Below are 25,862 nucleotides of genomic sequence, written 5' to 3' on the forward strand. Positions count from 1 at the left end.
GACAGTCGTTTCAGAAGTGCACAGCTCGGGTGAGCTGCTCAGCCAGGGCCAGCCAGGGCCAGCCTGCGCCGTGTCCACCCCGGGGCACCCAGCACAAGGCGGCTGGCTGCCGGGGCACAGGGCACCTGCCTCGCCCATGGCCCTCCCCCTCTCCCAGATCACCCTTCCCTTCCTAGGGACCTTCTGCCTCGATGGCCTCCTTTCTGAGCCTGGTCTTCTCTGTGGAGGGACAGTCCTCCTGCCCAGGGTGGAGAAGGCCGGGCAGGACACCCAGCGGGGGCTTCGGGTGCCTGCAGGCCACCCCACCGGTGCCCTCCCCTGGCCAGTGTGATGGCTGGGTTTACTCAGAGGCCGAGACCTGACCTTGGAGGCCCTAGGGAAGGCCGCCTGGCGGAGATGGCAAGGCCACTTCCCTGTGGTCAGTCGGTGGCCAGCTCCCAGCACAGCTCCTGAGGCCACCCAAACAGCTGGGCCGGGGGGACATGACACCTGCTGTTGGTTCTCTGGGCACATCTGCAGGAAAGCTGCACCAGACCCACCATGAGCAGCGGCCAGGGTCCCCATGCCTGGTGACTAAGCTCGCCGAGGAGGAGAGCCCTGGAGTGGCAGGGTCACATGCCAGCTGGGCGGCACCACGTGAGTCAGGGCGGCGGCAGCCGGCTGGCTCCTGGGACCCTCGCCTGAGCCGGCGCCTTCTCTGGACCGGGCACATGGAGTGGGGTGCAGGCGACACGGGGACGCTCCTGGCCTCGCTCCCGTCATGCCACTGGGTCTGGGGTCTGGACAGTCCCCAGTGGCTCCTTCACAGGTAAACAGGGGAAGGGGCGACCGGGGCTGGGGCTGGAGACCTGTCCCTGCGAGGTGCTGGAGCGTGCGTTCTGGGGAAGCGGCCGCCCCGGCCCCTGCGTGGACAGACCCCGCCGAGGCCCAGAGCAGCCGCCGCCCTCTCACTCCACGCGGCCCAAGAGTCCACGCAACTCCCTCAGTTTTATTTAGAAGTAAACTAAACTTTTCAGGTGGGTGCTTTACCATTCCAAGGCTGGCAGAGTCGGCGAGAGAGAAATGAGAATCATGAAGAAAACGGAGTCAGCGACACTAGGAGTCTACAACCGAACACGGAGAAACGGAGGGAGACAGGCCGCCTGGACACTATCCTTGCCCTTCCACGGGACCCCCAGCCTCGGAGTCGTGGATGTTTCTGGACCTTTCTCCCCAAAGAGATGCCTTTTAAGTAAATGCTTTTCATCTGCTGCCAAACGCAGGGATAAACAGCCGGAGGAGACGAGAATCTAAGTTCGCTCTGCTACGAATTTCCCCCCAAAGTGACCTTGTCCGGTTCTTCTGTGCACGGCAGGGAGGGCGACAGAGGAGCCACCCCAGGAGAGAGGGTGCTGGTGGCTCCTGCCCGGGCCCACTCCTCCTGCCTCTCTGAGGTGGCCTCGTGCTCCGGGTGCACGGGTCTCTGTGGAGGTCCGAGTGAGGGTGGCGGCAGGTGGAGTGCAGTAGTCTTGGGGTGGGGGCAGAGCGGTACCGGGGCGCGCAGAACTGTGGGTGCTCCTGAGGTCTGACCATCACTGCACTGGGGTCCCTACCAGCGGGCCGCACGCACAGGGGAGGCCCCGGGCGCCCACTCAGTGCTCGGCGGGGCCCGCGGGCTCTGCCCACGCAGCCTCCTCGTCGGGGGTCTCGGTGCCCGTGGTGGCTGGCGTGGGAGGCTGGGGTACGCCAGTCAGGGCACGGAGGCTGTGGGGGTCAACAGGCGGGACCAGGGTCGGAGCCTCGACGCTCAGAGTGTCAGCAGCGTCCTCGTAGAGCAGGGAGATGGTGGGCTGCTGGGCGGGCAGCAGGCTGGGGGACAGGTGTGCGGTCTCCAGCTCTGGGCCCCGGGCCAGGCTCCTGCCGGGCCTGGCGTCTGCTTCCGCTTCCCTGCCGGTCACCAGCTGGTCGGGAAGGTGAGGCGGAGGCTGCTCTGGAGTGGTGGGGACATCTGCGTGGGGAAGCAAGCGACAGGGACACACTCAGCTTTGTGTGCAGGGCCTCGGCCAGCGCTCTGCTCCCGCCTGAACCAAGGCCCAGGGACGTGTGGGACACGGCTGGGGCATGGCCTGGCCCACTTACTCCTTCTGGGGACACAGCAGCTGCTAAGGCCAGTCTTACTTGGGCCTGGGGAAAGCATCCCAGGGCCCGGGGTCACCCTGACTGATGAAAACCTGGGGGCGTGTGCACAATGGGCCTGTGAACGCCTGTCCATCCAACACAGACCTGGCCTGGGCTGGCTGTGCCGGACGCCATGGGCCACCTGCCTGATGACAGAAACAAGAGTGGGAAGTCACTGCGCTCAGCGTGCCCAGAACTTCAGGCCATTCCAGAGTCTAGCATGGGGACAGTCACCCAAGAAGGAGCCCACTGCGGTATTTAAAAAACTCTTTTTAGCTTACAAAACCCTGGAGGTGGTGCGTCTCCTCCGCGGTGCAGAGCTGGCACCCGTCAGGGGCCCACCCCGGCCGCGCCCTCGGAGCTTACCCTCGGGGGCGGGAGGCAGACCAGGAGGCTCTGCCTGGGGCAGGTGTTTCCAGAGTGGCACTCCCCGTTTGGGGTGTTTTTAAAATCCTCAAATAGACCGGGACAGGTGGCAGCCTGTCTGCTCTCCACTCATGCGCTGGCCTGGGAGGGCTCGAGGGGCCAGGGGCTTCACGGTGGAGGGAGGTGGAGGCCGGGCACCGAGAGGCTCCGTGGGAGGGCCGTGGGCATCCCTCTTGGGTGGCAGATCCTTATTCGTACAGATCTGGGGTCAGCAGAGCACAGGCTGAGGGCCGAGGGGCACCGCGTGGCAGCGCCCAGGTCCTGGGGAGGTGGACCACGGTTTGGGTTCAATGTGATTCCAGTTCAATTAGGTTTTCTTTTGTCTTTTAAGCCAAGATAAAACAGAAAGGCAAACTGAACACAGAGCAAGAGAATGGAAAGACAAAGAGCGAAACAAGATCACACAGCGGGGGTGGGAGAGGGAGAGTCCTGGAGGCCAGCGGGCGGGCGGGCAGGTGGCCTCCCAGCGCTGGCGCGCCCTTCCACGGGCTCCGGAAGGCCAAGGTCACTTCTCCCCGAGGCCCTCCACCCGTCTCTGGGGTGGTGCTGGGGACTGGGGACGGAACCAGGGCCAGGTGCATGCTGGGCGCGTGCTCTGTGCTCTGCCCCCAAGCTGCAGCCCCAGCCATCCGGAGAGAGAGAGGGAGACAGAAGGTGCAGGAAAACCACTGCCTGGGACCTGAGTGAGCCCAGAAGAGCCTGAGTTCATGCTACTCATGAACTCTGACTTGCTCCACCGGTAAGGAGCTGGGCCACTGAGCGCCCCTACACGACCCTCTCCAGGCACCAGAAGGTGTGGCTCTGTGAGCGAGCGGGGTCCTGGGCTCTGGTGGCCTCCACGTGCTTCAGATGGCAAGAGTCTCTCCAGGAAGTCAGGCCCCTGAGTCCAGCAGCTGACGGGCACTTTAGAAAGGACTAGTTCTCCAGTGGCCCTGTCCTGCCTCGGGGACAGAGGCCACCCGTTCCCTTGGCTGTTCTCGAAGCTTCCACGCAAGAGCTCCCTCTGGGCTGAAGCCTAGGTCTGCATGTGACAACCCTTGTCCCTGTCCCCGGTGGGGCTTCTGGGGAGAGAACAGTGAGCCCCACTCAAGAAGCAGACCTGCCAACGGATTCTTTAGGGGAAGAACCCCCCGCTTTCCTAAGTGGTCGGCTGTCCCCTGAGACACCCTGCTTACTAACCCCGTTCTCCCTCCCAGCCTCACCTCGCGTCTCTCCTTTCAACCCCTAAGAGTGGCTTCCTGCATGCCACCTACAATTCATCCAGCCGGGGGGGCGCAGGGCAGCAGCCGGGTCTGCCCCGGGAAGCCCAGCAAGAACCGTGTTCTGGTCCAGTCTTGGCTGCAGGGTTATTATTGACCCTTGGTGTAGCTGGGCTCCTGGTGTTTTTGAGCCCCAAGGCCAGCCGTTGGGCCCAGGGTGTGAGGGGCTGGAGGGAGTCTGATTCCTGCCCATGGGCTGGGGACTCAGCCGAGGCTGGAGGAGGACCCAGCAGGGGTCCTCCCAGGACTCTGGCCCATGAGGACAGCAGGCAGTGGCCCCCTCCCCCCTGGCCAGCACCCCAGAGGCTGGTCTGCAGCTTTGAGGCGGGGCCTCAGCTGACCCTTGCCAGTGGCCATGTTTCAGCACAGATCTGAACTTGGAGCTGGGCTGGGAGAGGCGGGCGGCGACAGGAGGACAGCACAGCAGCCAGAGGCGGAGCCCAAGCAGCGGAAACAAAAGAGGACAGCAAGCAAGACTGCCCGAGGGACAGGCCAGCCAACACGGGGCAGTGTCCCGGGTGGGCGGCCACATGGCCTGGCCCAGTGGCATTCAGTGTGAGGGAACTCGTGATTGTCCTGTGTTTATGAGGGAGGTGCATGGGCTTCGGCAGGGCCAGGGGGAAGAGGTCAGGTGACTCTCGGTGCCCTATAAAGTTCTGGCTCTCAGGCAACTGCCACCCCACCCCAAGGCCTGGCTGTAGGGACCCGCGGGGCCGCCCCAGGAGGCTGCCTCTGGCCCTGGGCTGGCCTCGTGCTGGGAGGACTGCAGGGTGGGGACAGTGGGGGACGGAGGGGCGGCCTGGGGAGGCGAGGACAGGCCGCTCCGCGCGGCTTCTCCCTGGCCAGCCTGGCCCTGACTCCCACAGACCCTGACCCCCAAGGCCGTGGGGCGGGGACGCGGGGCCCGGGGGGCTGCCGGAGGAGACCTGCCTGAGGTGACAGTGCGCGAGGTGTCCTGGCAGCCGCAGTTCCCAGCACTAAACCCAGTGGCCGCCGTGACTGTCGGCCTCCGACAGGCTGAACACTCGCCGGCGTCCTTTCCTGCCACTCCTGACTAGAGGGAAACACAGCGACAGATCATAGAAAGCCTTCGACAATGGAGCAGCGAGGGGACGTGGAGAGAGGGACACACAGCAGCGACGGACGCGAAGCATCGACGAGAGTGGGGCCCAGGGCCTTGCCGGTGTGGCTCCTGGCAGCGGATGCGTGGGCCCAGCCCGGGGCACACAAGACGCCCGCCACCCCTCGGGGTCGGCCAGTCGGGAGAGCCAGGAACCAGACCCCGCACTCGTGCGACTTAGTAGGGTGAGGGACGGGGGCGGTTTGGCCCTGTGGGGAAGGAAAGACGGGTCATTAGCAACTTCCAGACTCGGTCAGAACCCTCAGGGACAGAAAGCAAAACTGCCCATCCGTTTTAGCTTAAGAACAGCCCGGGGCGGGCAGGCGGGGGGCCTGGGGACCCGGCCAGACCAGCTGAGTGAACCCAGCAGATTCCGGCCCGAGTGTCGGGGCCACACTCTCCCCCACCCACGGTGACTGGCCTTAGAAGACCCGAACCTCTGCAGGGACAGCTGAGCCCAGGCGCTGAGTGAGTGGGTGGCCAGGGTGGGGGCTAATTGGTGGAACAGAAGTGTCAGGAGCATCTCACGGCTGGCTAAGGGGGTCACAACTTAGAGACAAACTCGGGACAAGAGCCAAGCCCAACGTCATGCCACAGAACACAGGCGATCGCACTCACGTGCTAGGGCACCGCAGGGCGGAAGGTGGCAGGTTTGTTATATGGATTTTACCACATTAAAAACAAGTGCCAGGGAGAGGCAGGGACAGGTCACGCCTCCTCCTCGGGGTCCGGCTCGGGACTCGAGGGCTGAGTACTGAGACGTGCAGCCCAGCCTTGGGGTGTCTGCCCTCAGCTCCTGAAATGAGGGTGTGCGGCTGAAGGTGGCGTGCCCAGACCAGGGGTGTGGGGAGCAGGCGAGGGAGGGGAGGGACCGCGGGGTCCCGGCTTAACCACCGAGCCTCATCCCCAGCCCTGCTCATCTTTTATATAAGACAGGGTCTCAATGACCTGCTTGGGGCCTAAATTGCTGAGGCTGGCTCTGAATTTGTGATCCTCCTGTCTCCAGGCATGTGCCACTGCACCCTGCCCTTCTGCCTCCCTGAGCGACCCTGGGGAGGGTCAAAGGTAGCCTCAGTTCACAGCCTAAATGGCTCTAAAATGAACATTAAAAGGACAGGCTGACCTTCATTCTGACATAATTTTCTAACAAACAATTTTCTGTCCTCTGCAAAGTAGCCCATCTGGCCCCCGTGTGAGTTCCAGCAACTCCGAGACCAGAGGTGCGACTGGCTGCTTAAGGAATCCAGGGCAGGTCACAGAGCTCTCATCCGAGGGGATGGTTTTCTTTCTTCTTCTTTTTTGGTGCTAGGGATTGAGACCAAGGGCACTCTGAGCTACATCCTTAGCCACTCCCCCATCTCTTTTTTTAGACAAGGTCTTGCTAAGTTGCTGAGGCTGGCCTCAAACTTGAGATCCTCCTGTCTCAGCCTCCCAAGTCACTGGGATTACAGGCCTGTGCCACCGTGCCTGGTCATGAGGACAGGGGGTTGTCAGAATTCCACGAAGGGAGTGTGTGCATGACTGTGTGTGTGTGTGCAGCTGGTGTGCGTGCACGCCCCTGCTTGCGTGCCACTGTGCGGGTGTGCGGGGACCCGGGAGGTGAGGTTTTCCTAGTGGCCTGCACTGGGGTCTAAAGTCGGGCCTATCCCCCGCTCCCCCCGCCTCGCGTGTTCTGCAGTTTCAGCTTCTAGGAAGCATCAGCTGTTGAGGGGAAGGACGCGGTTCCAACCCTGTCACTTTCTCGCCAGGGGTCACGCTGAGCTCCTCAGCCTGGTTCTGCTGGAGGTGTGGCCACAGATACCTGGGCCCCCGGACATTGCAGCCCAAGGTGTCCCCCCGCCCTCCCCACGAGGCAGGCAGGGTCCACAGCACTTTCTTTAAAGGCCCGTGAGCTGGGTGCCCCTAGTCCTGGTACTTGGGAGGCTGAGGCAGGAGGATTGCTCCAGCCCAGGAGTTGGAGGTCAGCTTGGGCAACACAGCAGACCCTGTCACATTGATAAACACATGGCAGTGGGCAAGAACCGACTGGTGCAGGGGTATCACGCTGGCCATTCAGGTCCCCCGGGCACGGCTTTGATAGGCAAAACTCCACAGTGAAGGGAAAACCCCTCTGGTTGGGTCCAGGGTGTTGGGGACTTTAGCTGGGCCTCTGACTTGAGCTCTTCAGGGCATCTGCAGCTGTTTCTGGCTTGTGGAGGGACCCAGAAGCCGGTGCTGTCAACACGGGGGGAGCCCCTGGTGACCAGGGCACCCCTTCCAGCTCTGGCTAGGGCCCTGCTGGGCTAGGCCTGCAGGTGCTGACGTCACGGCAGGGCCACCAGCCTTGGGCCTGACAGCCACAGGCATGCATCTCCGAGACCACTCACGGCCTGTCCTGGGGAGGCAACCCGACAGGGAGGCCCGAGAGATGGGAGAAGGGTTCCCTGGTGGCCAGCAAGATGGAGGGCTTGGGCCCTGGTGGACCTGAGAGAGACCCCGGGCTGCCTTTCTCACAGATCCCTGGCCTGGTCAGTCTTTGGCTCTCATTCCAGGGATGCCTCCTCTGGGCGCCTCTGGAACCTTCCACAGCTGAGCTGTGCTGGCGGATGAAGCCCCTGCAGGTCTCCTTTGCAGTGGTCCGTGACTGCACAGGTCTGACGGACCTCAGTGACCCTGCTCACTTGTGGGACCAGTCCCCGCTGACCCTGGTGCCTGGGCTTAGCAGGGGCTCCACACAAGCCAAGGAAATGGGGGTGGGCATGCCAGAAGCCGGGCAGCTGTGGGGACTGAGAAGGTGGGCCAGGGCCGGGCTGGTGGAGGGACCTCCGGGGTCAGGTCTCAAGTCCACAAAAACAAAAGGGACAGCCTGACTGACTGAATCCTGGAATCCCAAACTAGGGCTCACAGGAAGCTGAGAACATGTGTATTTGGGATAAACAGGGGCCTTTTTCAAACCCAGGCAGGAAGCATAAGGTCCCCTGAGCTGGACAGAACCGGAGCGAGCGTCAGCTGGCTTTGCTCCCGCACCTGGGGGACCCACAGGGGCTGGCAGGAGAGGTGCGGTGACTGGCAAGCGATACAGTGCGTATCGGCTGATCTTCTGATACACGGACATGTTGCGTGGTGGTGAGCTCAGGCCGTGAAGGTGTCCAGCCCCTCACACTGCCCTTTCTTGTGTTAGGAAACGTTAACTGGGCAGCAGAGCGGCCCCTGGGCTGCAGAGCGGCCCCTGGGCTGCAGAACACCAGACCCCACCTCACAGAACTGGATTCTGTAACACCCTAGTTTTTAAGGTCCTGGTACAATCTAAGTTTTCGAAACTGTGGAGCAGCACCTTGGGAAACTGGGCCTGTCCCGTCAGGGGTGGATGGCACCTCTACACTTTCCCCACCCACACCTGGCTAGGCGAAGTGTGGCTTCCATGGCAGAGATGGGCCTGGCCGCTGCCCGCTCCGCGGGGCACCCTGCACTCTGGGAGGCTCTGTCCACCCAGGGACAGGAGTGCTTCTATTTAGCGCTGTGCCCTTAAACACCACTTTGAGGACAAGTGGCCCCATGGGTGGACAGGCTGGGGCAAGAGGTTCCTCCAGCCTACGCGGCTGCCCGGCTGGCCCTCTGGAGGACGGTAGCTGGCCCTCGGTGGGTGGAAGGTCTGGCAGGGGGCACAGGGCCCATCAGGAACTCGGCACTGGGCTAGGGCTCAGAGCCAGTGTCAAACCAGGCCACTGGCGGAAGGGCTCCCGCCCCAACTCAAGGTCCCATTCCTCCTCCCGTCCTTGGCTTTTCCTCCAGCAGGTTCTGTAGGACACCAGGCAGATGCTGGAGCCGGCTGGTGAGAACCAGGCTTTGTTCTGCACGGACTGCGGTGGTTGAGGGCTGGCCTGGGCAGCCTGGCATCAGGGCAAGAGGGGCTTGTGGGCTCTGCTGTGCCCCCCTTCCAGGGATCAACAGCGGGGTCCCAAGGCGTCTGTGTCCCTGTGTGACGGTGAAGTGAAGTTGCCCGCAGGCTGATCCGTCACCAGCGCTGGCTGTCTTGCAGTCTGAGGTGGGACCTGGGCCTCAGGCTTTGATTGTTGTGTGGCATAAAAAACAGGGACCTGTTGTCCTCGTCTCTGCCAGCCTGCGGGGACACACTGAGCAGACACCTCAGAGATCCCATGACTGACTGGGACTGCCTGGCCACCCGACAAGCAGGGCGACCAGCCCTGGGCCCTGCGGGAGTGGTGGGGACAGGGACCCAAGGGCGGAGGAAGGCCGGGGAAGGCTGGGACCCCCTGGGGGTGCAGCGCCAAGCACCAGCCTCCTTCAGGTGGGCATCCACGGGCTGAGGCCTGATTCTGGTAACATGGCACCTGCTGGTTTCGGTTCTGGGCTCATGTGTCCACCCAGCCGTTGGCTGTGTCTCCTTATCAATGTGAGGGAGGCGTGCGGGCTGTGTGGGGCGAGCTCTCCAGGTGGCAGCTGTCAACGTGTGTTTGGGTGCACACACAGACACGGAAACACACGGCAGGTGTGCACACGGGGCCACACGGACACACAAGCACGGACCAGGATCAGCGGGGACCCAGGGCCATGGTCTGGGAACACCGTGACGGTTGCTCAGACCCGTCACCAGTCCCAGATGGGTTCTCAGAGTGCGTGGCCACCTCCGCCTAGCCTGGGACAGGGACGGGAGCAGATGCCAGGGACGCTGGCTCTGGGGCTGGGTGGCGGCGAGGCCAGCGCCCCTTTTTCTATAACTTAATGAGACTTTGGTCAGGTACCTCTGAAGTACAATGGGCAAGGGCCCTTGAGTGGATCTTGTGGGGACAGTGAAGGCACCGAGGGTGCCCAGGCTGGTGTCGCTGGGACCATCCCGTGTCCTCCTCGCTGGGGGTCTATGTAGCACCTTGGGTGCTCAGGGTGAGTGGCAGGAGGCGGCTGAGGTGGAGGCCGGGCTGGTGGGGCTGGACAGCCCCTTCCAGCTGAGTCCAGGGGACAGCAAGATGCGGTCCCACAGCCTGAGGAGCCCTGCAAGGGCATGGGGGCCTTGGGCAGGCAGGTGGACAGCAGCCGCACCTGGAGAGGTCTGCTGTAGGCAGAGCGTGAGCAGTGACACGGCTCTCTGCAAGGTTCAAAGGTCACTCCTGGGAGGTACCTGTGGTGGCACCTGAGACTGTGGGGGACGACCAGCGGGTTTCAGGTGACCCCGCTGTCACCCTCTCGGCTCTGTATTCGGGGAAGTGCTCGCAGTGCAGCAGACTGACACAGGAGCTAACCCGAGCCATGGAAGGTGCCCACCTGAGTGACGGCGTCCCCCAAACACCGTGACACAGTCACTGGGTGTCCGTGCTCACAGTGGAGGCGAGGGACCAGGGGTTCTCCAAAGCCCCTACCCCTCTGAGTCGCGTGGTCAATACCTGCCGGGCTCTGGGCTGCTGAGGGGGTGGAGGATGAGCCCCCCGAGTCACAGTGGCTGGTGTTCCCGCTGCCGCTGGGGCTCCCGCTGGCAGATGGTGGTGACGGCGATGACAGGGAGGGCGAGCTGTGCTGGTTTATGCACTGGGCCACGGCGAAGCCTGCAAGACAACAGACGCCGTCAGGCGGGGGGAACCGGAAGGCCAGCGGGAGGTCTTAGATGTCAAGGCGACTGGACCCCACCCCAGTGCCCAGAAGGCCTGGGCCTGTTCTCCAGAAGGAGCTGACTGGTCAGGGGCCGACCTGGACACACGTGAGGCTGTGTCCTGGAAGAGACGGGGGCAGCCCCTGAGCCCGGGCAGGGCTGGGAGCTGTCCGTCTGTGCCTGGGGTTGGCCCAGCAGCCTGTGGGCTCTGCCCTTGAAAGGGTCGTGAAGCCACAGGCTCCTGGGGCAGAGTTCACACAGCCGCGGGGCCTTGGGGGCCTCAGGGGACACCCCCTACTCTGCCAAAGGGACGGCACCAGATGCCAACTGGGAAGTCACCCTGGGCTGGAGGGGAGCCTGGAGTCTTCCTGCCAGCGATGTGCTTGGCCCCGGGCCCCAGGGAGGTGGGACCTGGAGCTTCTGTGGCCACTAGCACCCGGAGGGACAAGCTCTCTGTCTCAGGAACACTGGGACCTAGACAGCGGCACCTGCTGCCCCACTGGAAGTTGGGGCCTGCAGTGGCCATGTTTCTCTCGTCTATTTCCCAGCCACGGGCTGAGGACAGTTGTCCACCCTCAGGACCCCACTGCTGGGGGAACAGCAGACGGACAGACCTCAGTCCCTCGACGCAGCCCAGCTGCCCCCTTCCGGGACACGAGCCCTCCTGCAGCCACGGCGTCGGCCCTTTCAACGCTCTGCCTTTCCAAAGGCCCAAACGGACGGCGCGGCTCCCCTTCAGCCCTCGGGAGCTGGGCAGGCCTCCTGTGCTCTGGACCCACGACACGTAGCGGGTCGGGATGGGGTTGGGGCAGGCCCTCCTGTTCGAGCAGAGTGAGGACGCTGAAGACCCTGGCCATTCTGCACGCCCTGCCACCGTCCAAGTGGACACACGCACTGTAGCCAGCCCCAGACCTCTCCACGCCCTCTGCCCTACCCGAGCCGCTCAGGTGCAGCCCTGGCTGACACGTCTTCTGGAAGGCCCTCGGTGCCCGGGACTCCCTTTCACAGAAAGGAACGCAGGAACGCAGCCTGCAGCCCTGGGACCTGGTCTACGGGCGGTGGGGTTGCTCTCTCGCCTGGCGGCAGGCTGAGGGGTGGCCGTGGAGACCACCCGGCTCCAGACAGAAGCCGGGCGCTGACCTGGTGCAGAGGATGGCGCTCAGGCTGCGGCCCCAGGGCAGCCTGGGTTCACCCTTCCGTCCACCTGCCAGCCACGGCCCCAGGCAGCCCTCTCACCTCACCCACCTGCTTCCGAGGCAAACTGCCTGGACCAGCACTCAGGTGAGGCCTGGCAGGCAGCTCTATGCCTGGAGGGGACCCTGCTCAGGACCGAGAGCCTGCCCTGTCCACTGCAGGACTGTGCTCATGGGGGACTGTGGGATCCGTGTCCAGAGGACGTATGTGACCGGCAGATGCTTGTGGGGGAGCCCTTGGGAGGGAAGCAGGGCAAACATTCGGCGGTCCACACACCGGCCAGGGAGATCCCTTGGGGACAGCCAGCCACAGCCTCCAGGAGTGTCATGGCTGCTCACTTCTTAGTCACTTAGAGTGGTGAGCCCTCCGTTTACCAGCTGTTCACTTGCCTCGAAAATGTACCACCCCTTAACAAATCAAAGCATCAGGCGGCTTCTCCCAGGCTGCCTCTCCATCAGAGGCCCCATCACAGGACCGCGAGTGTCCGGAGATGGGATCAAGCCTGGATGCCCCTGACGACGAGCCCGGCCCCCGTGGACGAAGATGTGGCTGTGACCCAGGTGGCCAGGCCCCCTTTCTCTGAAGACACAAGTCTTCCCTGTGGCTCTCTGTGGGACCCAGGTGGCTGAGGATGTGGCTCATGGTAAAGCACCTGCCTCGCATGCAGCAGACCCTGAGTTTGTCCCAGAGCCACAAGGAAAAAAACAGAAAAAAAAAAAAAGAAAGTTCTTTAACTGGGAGGATGGGTTGGGGGTCGAGCAGAGACTGGCAGTAAAATCCGCATGTCGTGAGAGTCGAAGAGACAAGACCCGCCCAGGTCCTGTGCGCCAGCAGGTCCAGCTAAGCAGAGGCGACTGAACCATCCTGCCCTCACCTGCCACTACTGAACCCCAAGTCCTCCTCCCTCCTCTCCTCTCTCCCCTGGGCACCGGGGCCCAGAGCGACAAAGCACTCTGTTCTTCTGGTCAGGTGCCAGACTGCCCCTGCGGTTTCAAGGGGCTCCCTCCCTCCCTGGGAGTGGCCGGGCCATCTCGAGGGCCAGGAGGGCACCCGAGAGAACTTCAGCTGAGCACCTGTGGCCCACACCCTGGCTTTTGGTTCTTGCTTCGTCCAGTGAGTGGTTCTGGGCCTGTGTGGGACCCACACGCACAGCCTTGCAAACAGACGAGCCAGCGGTCACGGGACAGCCGCAGGCACACGGGCCCCTGGCGGCCCTCCCAGGGTATGGCGCCACCACAGCCTGTGAGACGTGGACCAAAGGCCGTGGGGACTTGCACAGCCTCCCACCCGTTCTGCAGAAGTCGCTGTGGACCCAGGAAGTCAGTGCAGGGCAGGGGACTGTGAAGCTGACAGACGTGTCCAGTGCCTGGGGGACGCGAAGGACCAGCCAGCTAGATGGTGCCAGCCTCTGCTGCCGACCAGAATGCTGGCAGAGGGAAGAGCAGCTTGGAGGGAGCCCGCCGTGGTGGCCACGCCTGCGGTCCCGGCCACTTGGGAGGCTGAGGTAGGAGGACTGCCAAGTTTGAAGCCAGTCTCACCAGTTTAGCGAGGTCCTCAACAACTTCAGTGAGACCCTGTCTCAAACAACAAAAGGGGTTGGGATGCGTAGCTCAGTGGCAAAGTGCTCTTGGGGGCTCAATCCCAGCAACCTCCCCCCAAAAACAAGAGCATCAAGGGAAGTGCTCAAGAGACTGGGAGAGAGAGGGTTAGAAGCAGCACGTCCTGTTGAGGACGTCTGGGCTCTCCCCACCTTGTCCGGGTCGGGTCAGAGAGCTGACGAGGGGGACGGCGTGGGGCAGAGGACGGGGGTTTCCTGACCCCTAACGTGACACCAGTCTGCTGCGGGGTGCAGTGCAGACCCGGCTGATGCTCCCGCTCCCGGGACCCAGCCCGGCCTCCAGGGCTCCCCTGGCTCCCCAGAGCTGGGCCGGGTCCAATACTCAGAAGCAGGTGGCCCATGACCACTGTGAGACACGTCCTCTGCCCGGCAGGAGCCCAGGCTGGTCCAGGGCGGGCAGGGTCTCCCCGGTCTCTGGCCTGTCCTGACAGTTATCCTGGGAAGAGGAACTAACGGACAACTCTGGTGTTGGTCAGGCACGAAAAGACCAGAAGGCCAGCTCTGTTTCAGGTCCCCTGACTGAGGGAGCCCCGTGTGAGGAGGCGGAAGCCCAGGTTCAAGTCCAAGCTTGGCTCCTGGGGCTGGGCCGTGGACGCGCTCCTGCCTCCTCTGTGGGCCTCCAAGCCTCTCGCTTTCTCTGATGCCTCCCTGGTCCGCGGTCAGGACCCGAGTGGACAGTCGTGACCGGAGTCGCTCCCGTTTACCGTGGGGGTCAGCATTCACTCACTGGAGAATGTACCTACAAACCTGCATTTTCTAGCTTCTTAAAAAAGGATAAGACCTGGCCCTAGGGGGCCCCACCCCGCAGCGCTGGGACCACAGGGAGCCGAGCAGAGCGCTTTCACCCCACTTCTTCCTTAGATTGTGGTCAGATCTGCAGGACTCAGGGATGTCCTAGCCTCCGGGACCCGACTGTCAGGTCCCTTCTATCCCGCAGAACCACCGAGTGGAAACGGAGACCACTGGCCAAGGCTGGGCCTCACTCTCGGGACAAGAACCCCGGCGCCGGCTGTGCTGGCTGCTCCCTTCCTCTCTCTGCCTTCAAGTGTCTCCTCCCCACCCTTCGGCTGCTCAGAGCCAGCTCGGGTGGGAGCCTTCAAGGCAGGGTCACGGCCCTGTCCACGGGGGCCGCCTCAGCTGGACGGGAGTGGGCTGGCCAGGCAGAGAGGCTCAGGGGATCTCTGCACCACTGTCGCTGTAGCTGGCAGTGCCTGGACCCTCTGGGGAAAGGTTCCGACAGGCTTCTGATAGGGCTAGCTGTGTCTCCAGGCCATTCTCCCTGCATCTAGAGTCACAGACCTGGCCACCAGGCATGGCCATGTGACTAAGCAATGGCCAGAGAGTGAGACAGACATGGACACAGCATGCGGGACTTCCCAGAAGTGCCCCCTACAGCCCCAGCACCTGAATTGACCAGGGTGCTCCACCACTGAGCTCTACTCCTGGCCCTTTGACACTATTTTGAGATAGGTTCTTACTAAGTTGCTGAGGCTAGCCTCAAACTTGCAATCCTTCTGCCTCAGCCTTCTGAGTTGCTGGGATTACAAGTGTGCACCAAGGCACCTGGCAAGGCTTTTTAACAGGAAAGGAGGTACTTCCTCCTCCATTCTGCTCCTTGGAACATGGATATGATGGCTGGGAATCCAGCAGCCATCCTGAACCATGAGTGTGAATCACATATGAGGGATGGCAGAGCATCAAGCAGGAAGACTGGGTCCCTGAAACGCTTGGGTAGCCCCTGACTACCTACACACGCAGGCTCCTTGTCCCTGAGGGAGATGGACTTTTCTTTCAGATGTAGTTGAACCTCATCTAACTGATACAGGTACGGTGAAGCTCTGTTAGTGTAGGGGTGTGAGCCGAGTCTCCTGGCCCGAGAGCATCTGGAGGGGCCAGCTGCCCTCCATCTGCTGGGGAATCTGCTCCGGGTCAGGTGCAGTGGAGAAGAGGAGGGCTCCAGGGATCAGGGAGACGGGAGGTGGTCCTCCCAAATCTTTAGGAAATCCTCAACGCGTTCCTGTATTGTGCAAGTGAATCCTTCTTTCTTTCTTTTTCTGAATTCACTCAGGGGCCTCACCCTGGGCTGTGGAGACTCCGTGCAGGAACAGTGACCAGAGAACAGCGGGGACGCAGGAAGGGCCTGGGAGTGGGCAGGCCAGAAACCGGGAGCCGGGGCTGGAGCCAAAGGGCTCCTGAATCTGCAGAACGGCAGGGGGTGCCACGGACCCCTGTGGCCAGCCTGGTGTCTGTGCCCTCTGGCACCCTGCAATCGCTCTGCGGGTTCTGGTGCGTGACCAAAGTGTAACTCAAGGAAACACTTCTGCCCCTCAGAAGCTGTGGAAAGGACTTCAGCACATGAGGGACCTGCAGGGACCTCTCTGAATTGGGAGCGGAAGGCCTGGCTGGCTCCAGGCTCACCCCAATGACCCCTTTCCACACAGCTCTGACCGCCCCACGGCCGGTCCTCCGCTTACCTGCTCCAGGAAGATCCGGCTGCTGTGCTTTCAAGCCAACTCCAGCGCCAGAGATCAAGCCCCGGAGCCCCACCACAGCACTGAGGGGGTAGCCTGCAGTACCGGGTGGGGCCTGGTGGGGGGACGGCGGGGCTCAGCCTGGGCTTCCCGGGGCCCAGGCCTGGGGAACATGCCAGGTGGGACCTCAGGACAGAGCCACCACCTGCAGGATTTCTGTCCCCTGAGGCCCTAGACGCCGCTGCCTGGCTGGGGCAGGAGTCACATCCCAGGAAGGCACCGCCATGCGGCGGCTTTTCAAATGTCATGGGATGAAGAAGGGACCTCTGCAGCTGGCACAGCCTTGCCAGGGAGGGGCGTCCCCTCCTTCCTGACATCTCTGTGGGGGACACTGCTTTTGAGAGACACAGACCTGGCAGCACCATGCGTACGGGGATCCTCACAGATGAGGAGGGCCAGAGGCAGTAAGCTCGCAGGCATCCCCAGGGGTCACCTGATTTGACAGAGACCTGGACACTGAGAAGCAGGCCTCAGGGTGACCACAGTGTCCCGGCATCCAAGAGAAGCTGGACATCTAGATTTCTATGTAAAACCTCCTGATGTCCTCAGGCCTCTGTTTGGAGTGTGCGGAGGAAGCAGGGCCTTTGCGTGTCAGGCGGGTGCTCCACCCCTGACCTGTCAGACTGACGGTGGGGGCCAGGGTGAGGCCGACAGCCTCTCCTGTCCGTGTGGGCACCTGTGCACACCTGGGTGAGTGGCTCTGACCTCCAGGGGCCAGGGTGCACGCTCTGGGGCGGCCATGCCTGACCGCCGAGGTGGGCCCCTCCTAGGGGAGGGCTCTCAGATCTGGGGGAGAGCTCTAGCCCCCCCAAAGCCAACCGTTATCTAATATTCCAGGTTGAAAAGCACAGAATGAATCCTGCTGAGAGCTGACCCCGGGGAAGCAACCGAGGAGCTTCAGAGGGAGCGAGCACGGCCGGCCCGGGGCGCAGGTCCCCAGCTGCCTTCTGCTAGACTCCCCCGAGCCCGCGGCTCAGGTTTCTGGCGACGCAGCGTTCACATTTTCTCACCACCCCTAGTGATGCTGGGAAACAGCGAGAAATCAATGGGCCCGTGACCTCGCAGACCCACGACGGCAGCACCGGGCCGCTCCCCCACACTGGCTCCTTCCTGGGCTCTGCCCTTTCCCCTCCCACGGCAGCCTGCCAGGTCCCTGGGTGAGACCAGGGGCTGAGACTGTGACAGAGTCTGGGACTGCAGCCTACTGGCTGCTCTGGACAGAGGCCACTTACAAGATCTGGGGCAAGGCACGGCTTTGTCATTCACGCCTCTGACCCAGAGGCAGCTCCGGAGGCCAGCTGCTGGCAGATGAAGCCATGGGTGGGGAGGGGAGCCACTGGGAGGGGCCGCCACCAACTGTTCAGAGAGCGCGTGCTGGGACACAGGGGCCCGGGGGTCTGGTTCAAGCCCCACATGGCACCCAGAAGGCCAGACAAGGGCCCGCGTGCTGCCCAGGTCTCCTCTCAGAAATCCACACAGAGAAGACAGAAGCTGCGGCCACGTGGGCGGGTTCCCATGGCCGCAACCTCGTGGCCCCCGGTGGGCCCCCTGCAGCCTGGCTCTCTGCCGGGCCTCTAAGTCTGGGTGGCAGGGAAAGAGTCAGGGAGTCACCAGGCACCTCCTGCCGGTCCTCTTTAGTGGGCTGAGGGGCCCAGCTCCAGGGGCATCTACCCCACCCTGTTCTGATTTTCTCCCTGTGTCTTGGCACTAAAGAAGCCACCTGCTGTCCAGCCAGGGGACAGATCTGCAATCAGGCGCCTGGGGAAGGGGACAGTACTGCAACCTCTCTTGGCCCAGCTGAGCCGCGACCTCACGGCGGCCCTGGTCACTGACTGGCCACGCCGACAAGGCTAGAGACGTTCATTTCTGGTGACTCTTAGTGGGGTAACATGTTCAACGTACAAAAATCGCGGGGAACGTGCAGGATCTGTGAGCCTACAGCTCTTTATCCGCGTACAAATCCTCTTGGATTTTAAGGACTACACTTGAAAACCTGCGGAAAGAGAAAAGGGCCTTCAGTACCTCGCTCCCCTCCGGGCCCAACTGCCCTTGGGAGGGGCTCTGCCCTCGGTGAGGGCCTGCTGCCTCTGCTGCCCCCAGGGGGGCTGGCATCTGCCAGTGGGTGCCCTCCTGCCTTCCCTGACAGAGCGGCTCTCCAGGCCACAGAAAGTGGGTGGGCCCGAGGACGGCAGAGGGGACTGGCTCTCTGGATGTGGCTGGAGTTGCTGAGACCTGGTGGCTGGCCCTGACTCGCCCTCCCGGCCCTCTTCCAGGGATTTACCGTCTGTACACTAGCATGTAGAGGGCTCCACAGCAGTCTTTCAGCCACGGCATTAGAAAGCTCAGCAGTGGCCATCTTGACTGCCTGTCTACTGAAAGAGCAGCGAGAGGGGGCGGGTTAGACAATCCCTGGGGCCTCCAGGCACACGGCCCGCCGCCTGGGGACCCGCGGGGCAGTGGGTCAGCCCGCCCGACTTGCCAACCGTGAGCCCAGCTTCGGGAGGGCCGGGGATCTCCTGGCAGGTCTGTCTCCCCTTCCAGGCCAAGAGTGGCTCCCACCGCCGCCCACACCTGGCCCTGTGCGTTCTACGAGGTGTCTCTGTGGACAAGAGGGCCAGAGAGGGACTTAGTTTGATCCTCTGCAGAAGGCACATGGGGTGGACACACACTTAACCCACTCCCCAGGCAGAGAGCCTCGAGCCTGGGGCCCAGTCTACTGCTGGTTTCTGTAGGACCGGGACTTTTCAGAGCAGGGGTCAACCGTGGCAGCTGGGCCACGTCACCAAAGCCTCTCCTACCAGGTGTTCTTAACAGATTGGGGTTCGGCCAGAGTGACAGATGACAACGTTCTGTTACAAATCAGCGAGAAAAGAAGGGGAGACACCATTGCAGCGACGTGGGCCGGACAGGACCAGGGTGTGCTGAGCCACGGAGACCAAGATGGGCATCAGCTCACCACGGCTCTGGAAGCCCCAGCCGAGGCTGTCAGGTGGACTGGGCTCTGTCAACTTCTGTCTTGGTAGCCCCGAGGGACACGGTCAGTCCTGAGGGACTGCCATGCACATGGCTTCTCTCGTCCGGAAGGGAGAGGGCCTAGACGGGCAGGCACTGCACTCGGGGGACCTGCTCACCCCGTGGCCTGTCTTCTCTTGACCCCACACCTCCCAGGGCAGTAAGATTGAAGGAGCATGGTCTGAGGGTCCCAGAGGGATGCCTGAATCTTGGGCAGTGAGGTAAGAACCGGGGCTTTCTGTTTTCATAAGTGACTTTAGACACAGGGACATGGGGCAGAGGACATGTCTCTGAGAAAACAACACAACATAAAACAGAACTCTTTCCCTGCCACCTGCTGTGATGGCCATTTCAGGAGGCCATGCTGGGGCCTGGGTACAGCAATGTTCAGTGCCTGGGTCTCGAAGGTCTGTAGAACCAGCCTAGGAGCCGACGAGCTCTCCTCATGTCTCCCAGGTCCCGGGGTCTGGGTCTCGTCATGTCTACCCGGTCCCGGGGTCTCGGTGCCGTCGTGTCTCCCAGGTCCCGGGGTCTGGGTCTCGTCATGTCTACCCGGTCCCGGGGTCTCGGTGCCGTCGTGTCTCCCAGGTCCCGGGGTCTCGGTGCCGTCGTGTCTCCCAGGTCCCGGGGTCTGGGTCTCGGTGCCATCGTGTCTCCCAGGTCCCGGGGTCTGGGTCTCGTCATGTCTACCCGGTCCCGGGGTCTCGGTGCCGTCGTATCTCCCAGGTCCCGGGGTCTGGGTCTCGTCATGTCTACCCGGTCCCGGGGTCTCGGTGCCGTCGTGTCTCCCAGGTCCCGGGGTCTGGGTCTCGTCATGTCTACCCGGTCCCGGGGTCTCGGTGCCGTCGTGTCTCCCAGGTCCCGGGGTCTGGGTCTCGTCGTGTCTACCCGGTCCCGGGGTCTCGGTGCCGTCGTGTCTCCCAGGTCCCGGGGTCTGGGTCTCGGTGCCGTCGTGTCTCCCAGGTCCCGGGGTCTCGGTGCCGTCGTGTCTCCCAGGTCCCGGGGTCTCGGTGCCGTCGTGTCTCCCAGGTCCCGGGGTCTCGGTGCCGTCGTGTCTCCCAGGTCCCGGGGTCTCGGTGCCGTCGTGTCTCCCAGGTCCCGGGGTCTGGGTCTCGGTGCCGTCCTGTCTCCCAGGTCCCGGGGTCTCGGTGCCGTCGTGTCTCCCAGGTCCCGGGGTCTGGGTCTCGGTGCCGTCGTGTCTCCCAGGTCCCGGGGTCTCGGTGCCGTCGTGTCTCCCAGGTCCCGGGGTCTGGGTCTCGGTGCCGTCGTGTCTCCCAGGTCCCGGGGTCTCGGTGCCGTCGTGTCTCCCAGGTCCCGGGGTCTGGGTCTCGTCGTGTCTACCCGGTCCCGGGGTCTCGGTGCCGTCATGTCTACCCGGTCCCGGGGTCTGGGTCTCGTCATGTCTACCCGGTCCCGGGGTCTCGGTGCCGTCGTGTCTCCCAGGTCCCGGGGTCTCGGTGCCGTCGTGTCTCCCAGGTCCCGGGGTCTGGGTCTCGGTGCCGTCGTGTCTCCCAGGTCCCGGGGTCTCGGTGCCGTCGTGTCTCCCAGGTCCCGGGGTCTGGGTCTCGGTGCCGTCGTGTCTCCCAGGTCCCGGGGGTCTGGGTCTCGGTGCCGTCGTGTCTACCCGGTCCTGGGGTCTCGGTGCCGTCGTGTCTACCCGGTCCCGGGGTCTCGGTGCCGTCGTGTCTACCCGGTCCTGGGGTCTCGGTGCCGTCGTGTCTACTTGGTCTGGGGGTCTCGGTGCGGCCGCCCTCAGGGTAACACTGCCTGTTCCTCTAGGATCTCCGTGATGGAGAACCGAATGGATTAGTGAGACTGGTCCAGACGGCCAACATTCAACACCAGTCACCTACAAAAACAGCCACTCACCACGTCCAACCTACTACGAGTGCTGCCTTGGGACGGCCTCCTCGGGGGCAGGGGACAGCCAGTGGCTTCCTGGTGGGTGTGGGTGTGCCCTCGCCCCACGCCCAGGCCTGCTCCCCCTCCACGTCCAGAAGCCTGCCGTCCACGCCTGCTCTGGAGTGCGGAGGCACTCAAGGGCGGGCAGGCGTCTTTTTGATGGAAAACCCTCAAGAAAGGGACCCTGCCAGGTGCTGGAGGGGCTCCTGATGAGCTGCGGCGATCCGCCTTCCCCGTGCTTCTCTGCCAACGTGAAGCTAATGCCTGCAACATCAAAACTGCCCTGGCTACTCTCATTTGTAGTTTTGACTTATTTTTTTAAAGTATAATTAATATTTCATCATAAAAGTATTGATTTCCTTTAACTAAGAGACTTGAAGTTTGCTGCATCCTTAAGCGTGATTTTATTATGTCTTGGGCCAAATGTTTTTCCTCCCCCACCAAAAGACCGCTTCTCCTTTTGTGTGATGTGTGTCAGGAAGAGACGAGGAATTGGTTCCCAGAGGTGCATCCCGCCAGCTCAAGGGACCAGCCAGTACGCAGACCTGGGCAGACGCTCCTGACCGCGACTCTGCGTTCCATGTCCACCATCATAATCCGCTCAAGAACCAAGGCACAGCATCTATATTAAAACACACGTTGGCTCCGAGAGAGGGCTCTGGGACAGGAAGCCAGCGTGGACCGGAGCCAAGCTCACAAACTGCTCCCGAGTGCGGGGTCCACAAAGACCTTACTTCCACCTTCTCTTCTTCCTCCTCCCCTCACCAGAGACAATCTCTTGTCCTGCTGGTTCGGGGCTGCCCCAAACACCACCATTTCCTCCTGTAGGTAAAGGTCGCGCTGGATGTCCAGGCGGGTGGGGGAAGTGCACGATGCCTGGCAGAGGACCGAGCGCTCTGGAATGTTTAAATATTGAACATCCTTTCTCCTTCCTCCGCATTCATCATGAACCTGGGCCCACACCACTGTGTGCATCGACTCCAGTTCCTCCCCAGAATCAAGGCACCAAGGCCAGTGCTGGGGCTGGCCAGGGTGGTTTCCTTCTCCAGGCCCTCGCTGGGGGACCTTTACGGTCAGCCCACGGTCTCAGAGCCATGGATCCTGGAAAAGCCTCAGCCTTCCAGTGACCCTGGCACCCAAATGCCACGATCAGTGCCCCAAATACGGACAGACCTGACACCTCCCCTTCCCCACGGAGGAGCATCAGGGGGCCACAGGAAAGATGCGCTGCCGCCTGGCCGGCGAGGCTGGGCAAGTCTCGCCAGGACAGGTGGCCTGCTGTTGGGGCTGTGGTGGTTCACCAGCTTTGCCCAAGGAAAAGCCATCTCAGAGGCCATGTGACCGTGAGAGGTGCCCTGGTTTAAAAAAGAAAGAAATCTGCTAAGTGGCCAGATGTCCCCTGGTCAGCTACTGGACAACTGGGAAGGGGCCAGCAGTGGCCGCGCTCTGACACGTGAAAGCCATCGGGTATCAGCGACCCTGGCCGGCAGCCAAGTCAACTGTGGGCTCCTGGCTCCTCCCCAAGACAAGCAGGCTGGGTCAGAAACAGAAACCCAGAATCCTTCCAGCAAACAGCGCTACCTTTTCCTGGGACCAGATGAGCAGAGCAGGGGGCTGCGGAACAGGCTGCCCTCCTGCAAAGGGAGGCCCTGAGGCCCTGCCAGCCGGGTGAGCTGGCGACAAGTGCCCCCTTCCCCAGGCTTTCGTCCGCCCAAGTCAACTGTCCCAAATGACCAGCCTACGGCTTCCACCTGCCTTTAAAAGACAGCACTGCACTTGAGGTCGATCTTCTCCCCAAGCACGGGCTCAATTCAGCCGCCTCGCACCCTGCTCTCCCGCTGAGATCCCACCTCCCATTAAAGCTGCTCTGGCTTCCCGGCTTCTCCCCCCATCCCCAGGTCCTGGATCTACCCTAACGCCCCAGGCTGGCTTTGAATGGCCTTGCAGAACCCCTTCCCTGGCCCGCCGTGGACCCCAAAGTCACCGAGGGCCACTGCTGGATTCCTTCCGCTGCAGCGGGGTGGCACAGGCCACAGTGGGCTTTCAACTGAACTAAATCAGAGGACTCCTCTCCGTCTGGCTGGGCAAACTGCCCCAGAGGGAGGCCTCAGTGGGTCCCCGAGGGCCCAGTGTTTCTGAAACCTCCATCACCTCTGTGGTCGCGAGAACACCCCACAGCGCTCCGAGCCACGGCTCCTATTTTGCTGTCAACCTGTGGACTCTCTTTTTGGCAGGAATGAGGAACAATAACCACGTGGCTTGATGGAAAGAATGTCCGTGCCCACGCTGGCGGGCCCTGGAGCACCGCGGCGTCTCTGCAGAGCCAGGCGCGTGGAGACAGGGCCTGGGGAGGCTCTGGGCAGGCCACTCTGCTTTTTGAAAAGTACCCTGGCAAGGTGCCATCGGGAGCCTTCGACACAGGCATCCCTCTGACCCTCAGGAAGAGTGTCCAGAGGGTCAAGACTTCTATGAAGGGTGGTCGTCACAGGTGGCACATGACGCACCAGAAGCAGCTCACCCGGTGCCTCGGAACATGACCTGATTCGCCACGGTCATTTTGCGGATCTGATTAGTTCAGAAGAGGTCAGCAGAGGGGCCACAGGGAGACGGAGGCAGAGGTTGGGGAGGTCCTTGTGTAAGCCAGCGACCACCAGAGGCCAGCAGGGCGGCCTCCGCTCACAGACCTGAGGAGTCCCCTCATCTTGGATCCTGCCTTCCCAGCGGCAAGGCGACCACTCCTGCTGTGGAAGTCACCGTCTGCAGCACTTTATTATCAAGGCTGCTTCAGGGAACCAGCACTCCGCTGAGGGCCTACCAGGCAGTCGTTAAGAATGAGGTTTGAGAAGAGGTGCTCTACAGCACAGGGAGAGGCTCTGGGCACGATGGCAACACTACTAGGACAAGGCCTTGGCCCCAGGATTCTGCACGAGGATGCCCACTGCAGCAGTGTCCACGGCAGCAAAAGCATGGACCACCATGATGCTTGGCAAAAGAGCCCAGTATCCACACCATGGAATACTACACACCCAGGCAAAGGGTACGCAATCTGTAAGCGTTAACAGATTCCTCATCACAGCAGTATCTGAAAAAAAAGAAAGCCGTGGAAGGGGACGCAGAATCATGATGATCTTTAGGCCAGAAGACCAGGCACTACAAATAGACATATTATAGACCCTCTGCTGGGTCTTGGGCAGTTAAACCCCAAATATTAAGTCTCTACAGGAAAAAAGCATGTACGTTCACAGGAAGTGGCACCAACAACTCTTACAGTAAAACACACCAGAAAAACTATTTCTGTTTTCAGAGCTGTTTGGATTCCAGACCTGCAGAGACAGGGCTGCACAGGACGCATGCACAGAGGAGGGTCTGGAAGGAGGGGCCGAGCGAGGAGTGGGGCTGGGGAGGGGGTAGCAACTGGGAGGGTAGTCGGAGGGAACCCAAGGCTCACTCGTGATGTCTTCATGATCTTTTTAATGAAGCATCAACTCACGTATTTATTTTTGTAACTGAAAAAATCATCTTTGGTACCAGGATTGGGCCCGGGTGCTCCAGCACTGAGCCACGGCCCGGCTCTTTTTATTTCTGAGATGGGTCCCGCTAAGTGGCTGAGGCTGGCCTGGGACTTGCGGTGCTGCACGTTATAGGCAGGTGCTACCAAGCCTGGCTACTAAGAGTCAAAAATCAAATAAATTAAAAACAGAAACAAGAAAGACAGGTCAGAAGCCAGGTGGGAGGCAGCCGAGAGGCCAGCGCCTGTCCCTTGCCGGCGGCCGGGGCTCCCTCTCCCTGTAACTGATTCCCTATATTCACGCATTAATGCTCGCAACCAACGCGGCGGCCTGGGGGACAGAGAAAGCGCTGACCGGCGCTTCTGTTCCTGTCGCCGTCAGCCGGTTCTCAGGCTGGGTGACCTTGCGGGCACAGCCCCGCGGCTCCCTGACCTGCCCCGCTGCGCTCACTCCAGCAGCCCCCTCACCAGGAACACAGCCCGCCCCCTCTGCTGACACACTGCCACTTTGATTCACGGCTCTCTGCTCTCTGTCCTTTATTTTCTGTCCCTGTTGGCCTCTGACGGCTTTTCGGGAGTTTATCATATTGAACTTTATCTCTTTCCAGGAAACCCTATTTTTTCCTTCCCCTTCACCATTAATAAATGACCACGAGACACTTCTTTGGACACAAGTACATCCTGCTCCTCGCAGATCCGCTGCAGCTCCTCCTCTGTGGCCCCAGGCCTGGCTGAGGGCATGTCACCTGTCTCCAGAGCGGTGCTGGGGGAGCTGCTCCTGTCTCCCTCCAGGTAGGGGAGGGAGCACGGGTGGGACTAAGTGCTGCGGACAGACAGAAATGGGTGCAGCCCAAGAGGGGGTGCTTGGGGGAACAACTGATGGGGTTCAGACCATGTCCCTGCTACCAGCTCGGGGTGTGACTGAGCGGTACCTCCAGTCTCCTCCCCTGGGCACATTGTGGGGAGACGGCCCTCCGCAGGCGCCCCCGTGAGAGCACACACAGCCCTGCCCGCTGCCCCAGAAACCGCAGCGCCACCGAGCAGCACCTGCCCACAAAGGCCCCGCCCCATCCCTACCACCCAACAGGAGGACCCCCGCCCCCCCGCCCTCCCCACCCCCCAACTCATCGACGTCCTCCAGAGCAACAACAAAAGCTCCCGGCAAGGCTTCAGAGCCACCCTTCCCAGAAGCCAGGATCCCGAGGGCAGACCCCAGTCGCAGAGCCCTCTGGAAAGGTGTGGAATGCACGCTGCACACGCATCTCATGATTTACAGGAAAGAAAAGGGGACAGGCCGCTCTTCTACCAGTAAGGACAGAGGTTTTTTCCTTCAAAGTAAAAAAGAAACTGGAGAAAGGGCAGGTTTTAGGGAAGAGGAAGGAAGCAGGTGAGTCTGGAGTGCACAGGTTTCCAGATCATTCCGGAACGTGCTGCCGGTTCTGATTGCTTTTCACACTTGGCCCGGAGTGCACAGGGGACCAGACGACAGTCTCAGGACGCCTGACCCGCCCAGGGTGGCGCTCTGGGATGAGACCCCGTGGGATGCCGTCACTC

The 25,862-nt window shown here is 62.0% G+C and overlaps 1 protein-coding gene across 5 annotated transcripts in view; it reads right to left on the minus strand.

Annotated features, from left to right (window-relative positions):
- Window positions 1-968: 968 nt before the first annotated feature.
- The window catches only part of CLEC16A (C-type lectin domain containing 16A), a 181,090-nt gene continuing 156,196 nt past the window's right edge, over window positions 969-25,862 (minus strand). For 3 of the 5 annotated variants that reach the window (XM_081299067.1, XM_081299068.1, XM_081299066.1), the window contains 2 exons: window positions 10,341-10,499; window positions 969-1,987 (listed from right to left, as the gene is read on the minus strand). In XM_081299067.1, the coding sequence (XP_081155193.1) occupies window positions 1,632-1,987; window positions 10,341-10,499 (515 nt within the window). In that variant the 3' untranslated portion in view covers window positions 969-1,631. Of the gene's footprint in view, window positions 1,988-4,772; window positions 4,897-10,340; window positions 10,500-17,788; window positions 17,880-25,862 lie in introns of those variants that run through there. The other 2 variants (XM_081299069.1, XR_014022636.1) reach the window with 2 other exon arrangements.

This window comes from Spermophilus citellus (genome assembly GCF_964194105.1).
Source record: "Spermophilus citellus genome assembly, chromosome: 6".
Classification (NCBI taxonomy): domain Eukaryota; kingdom Metazoa; phylum Chordata; class Mammalia; order Rodentia; family Sciuridae; genus Spermophilus; species Spermophilus citellus.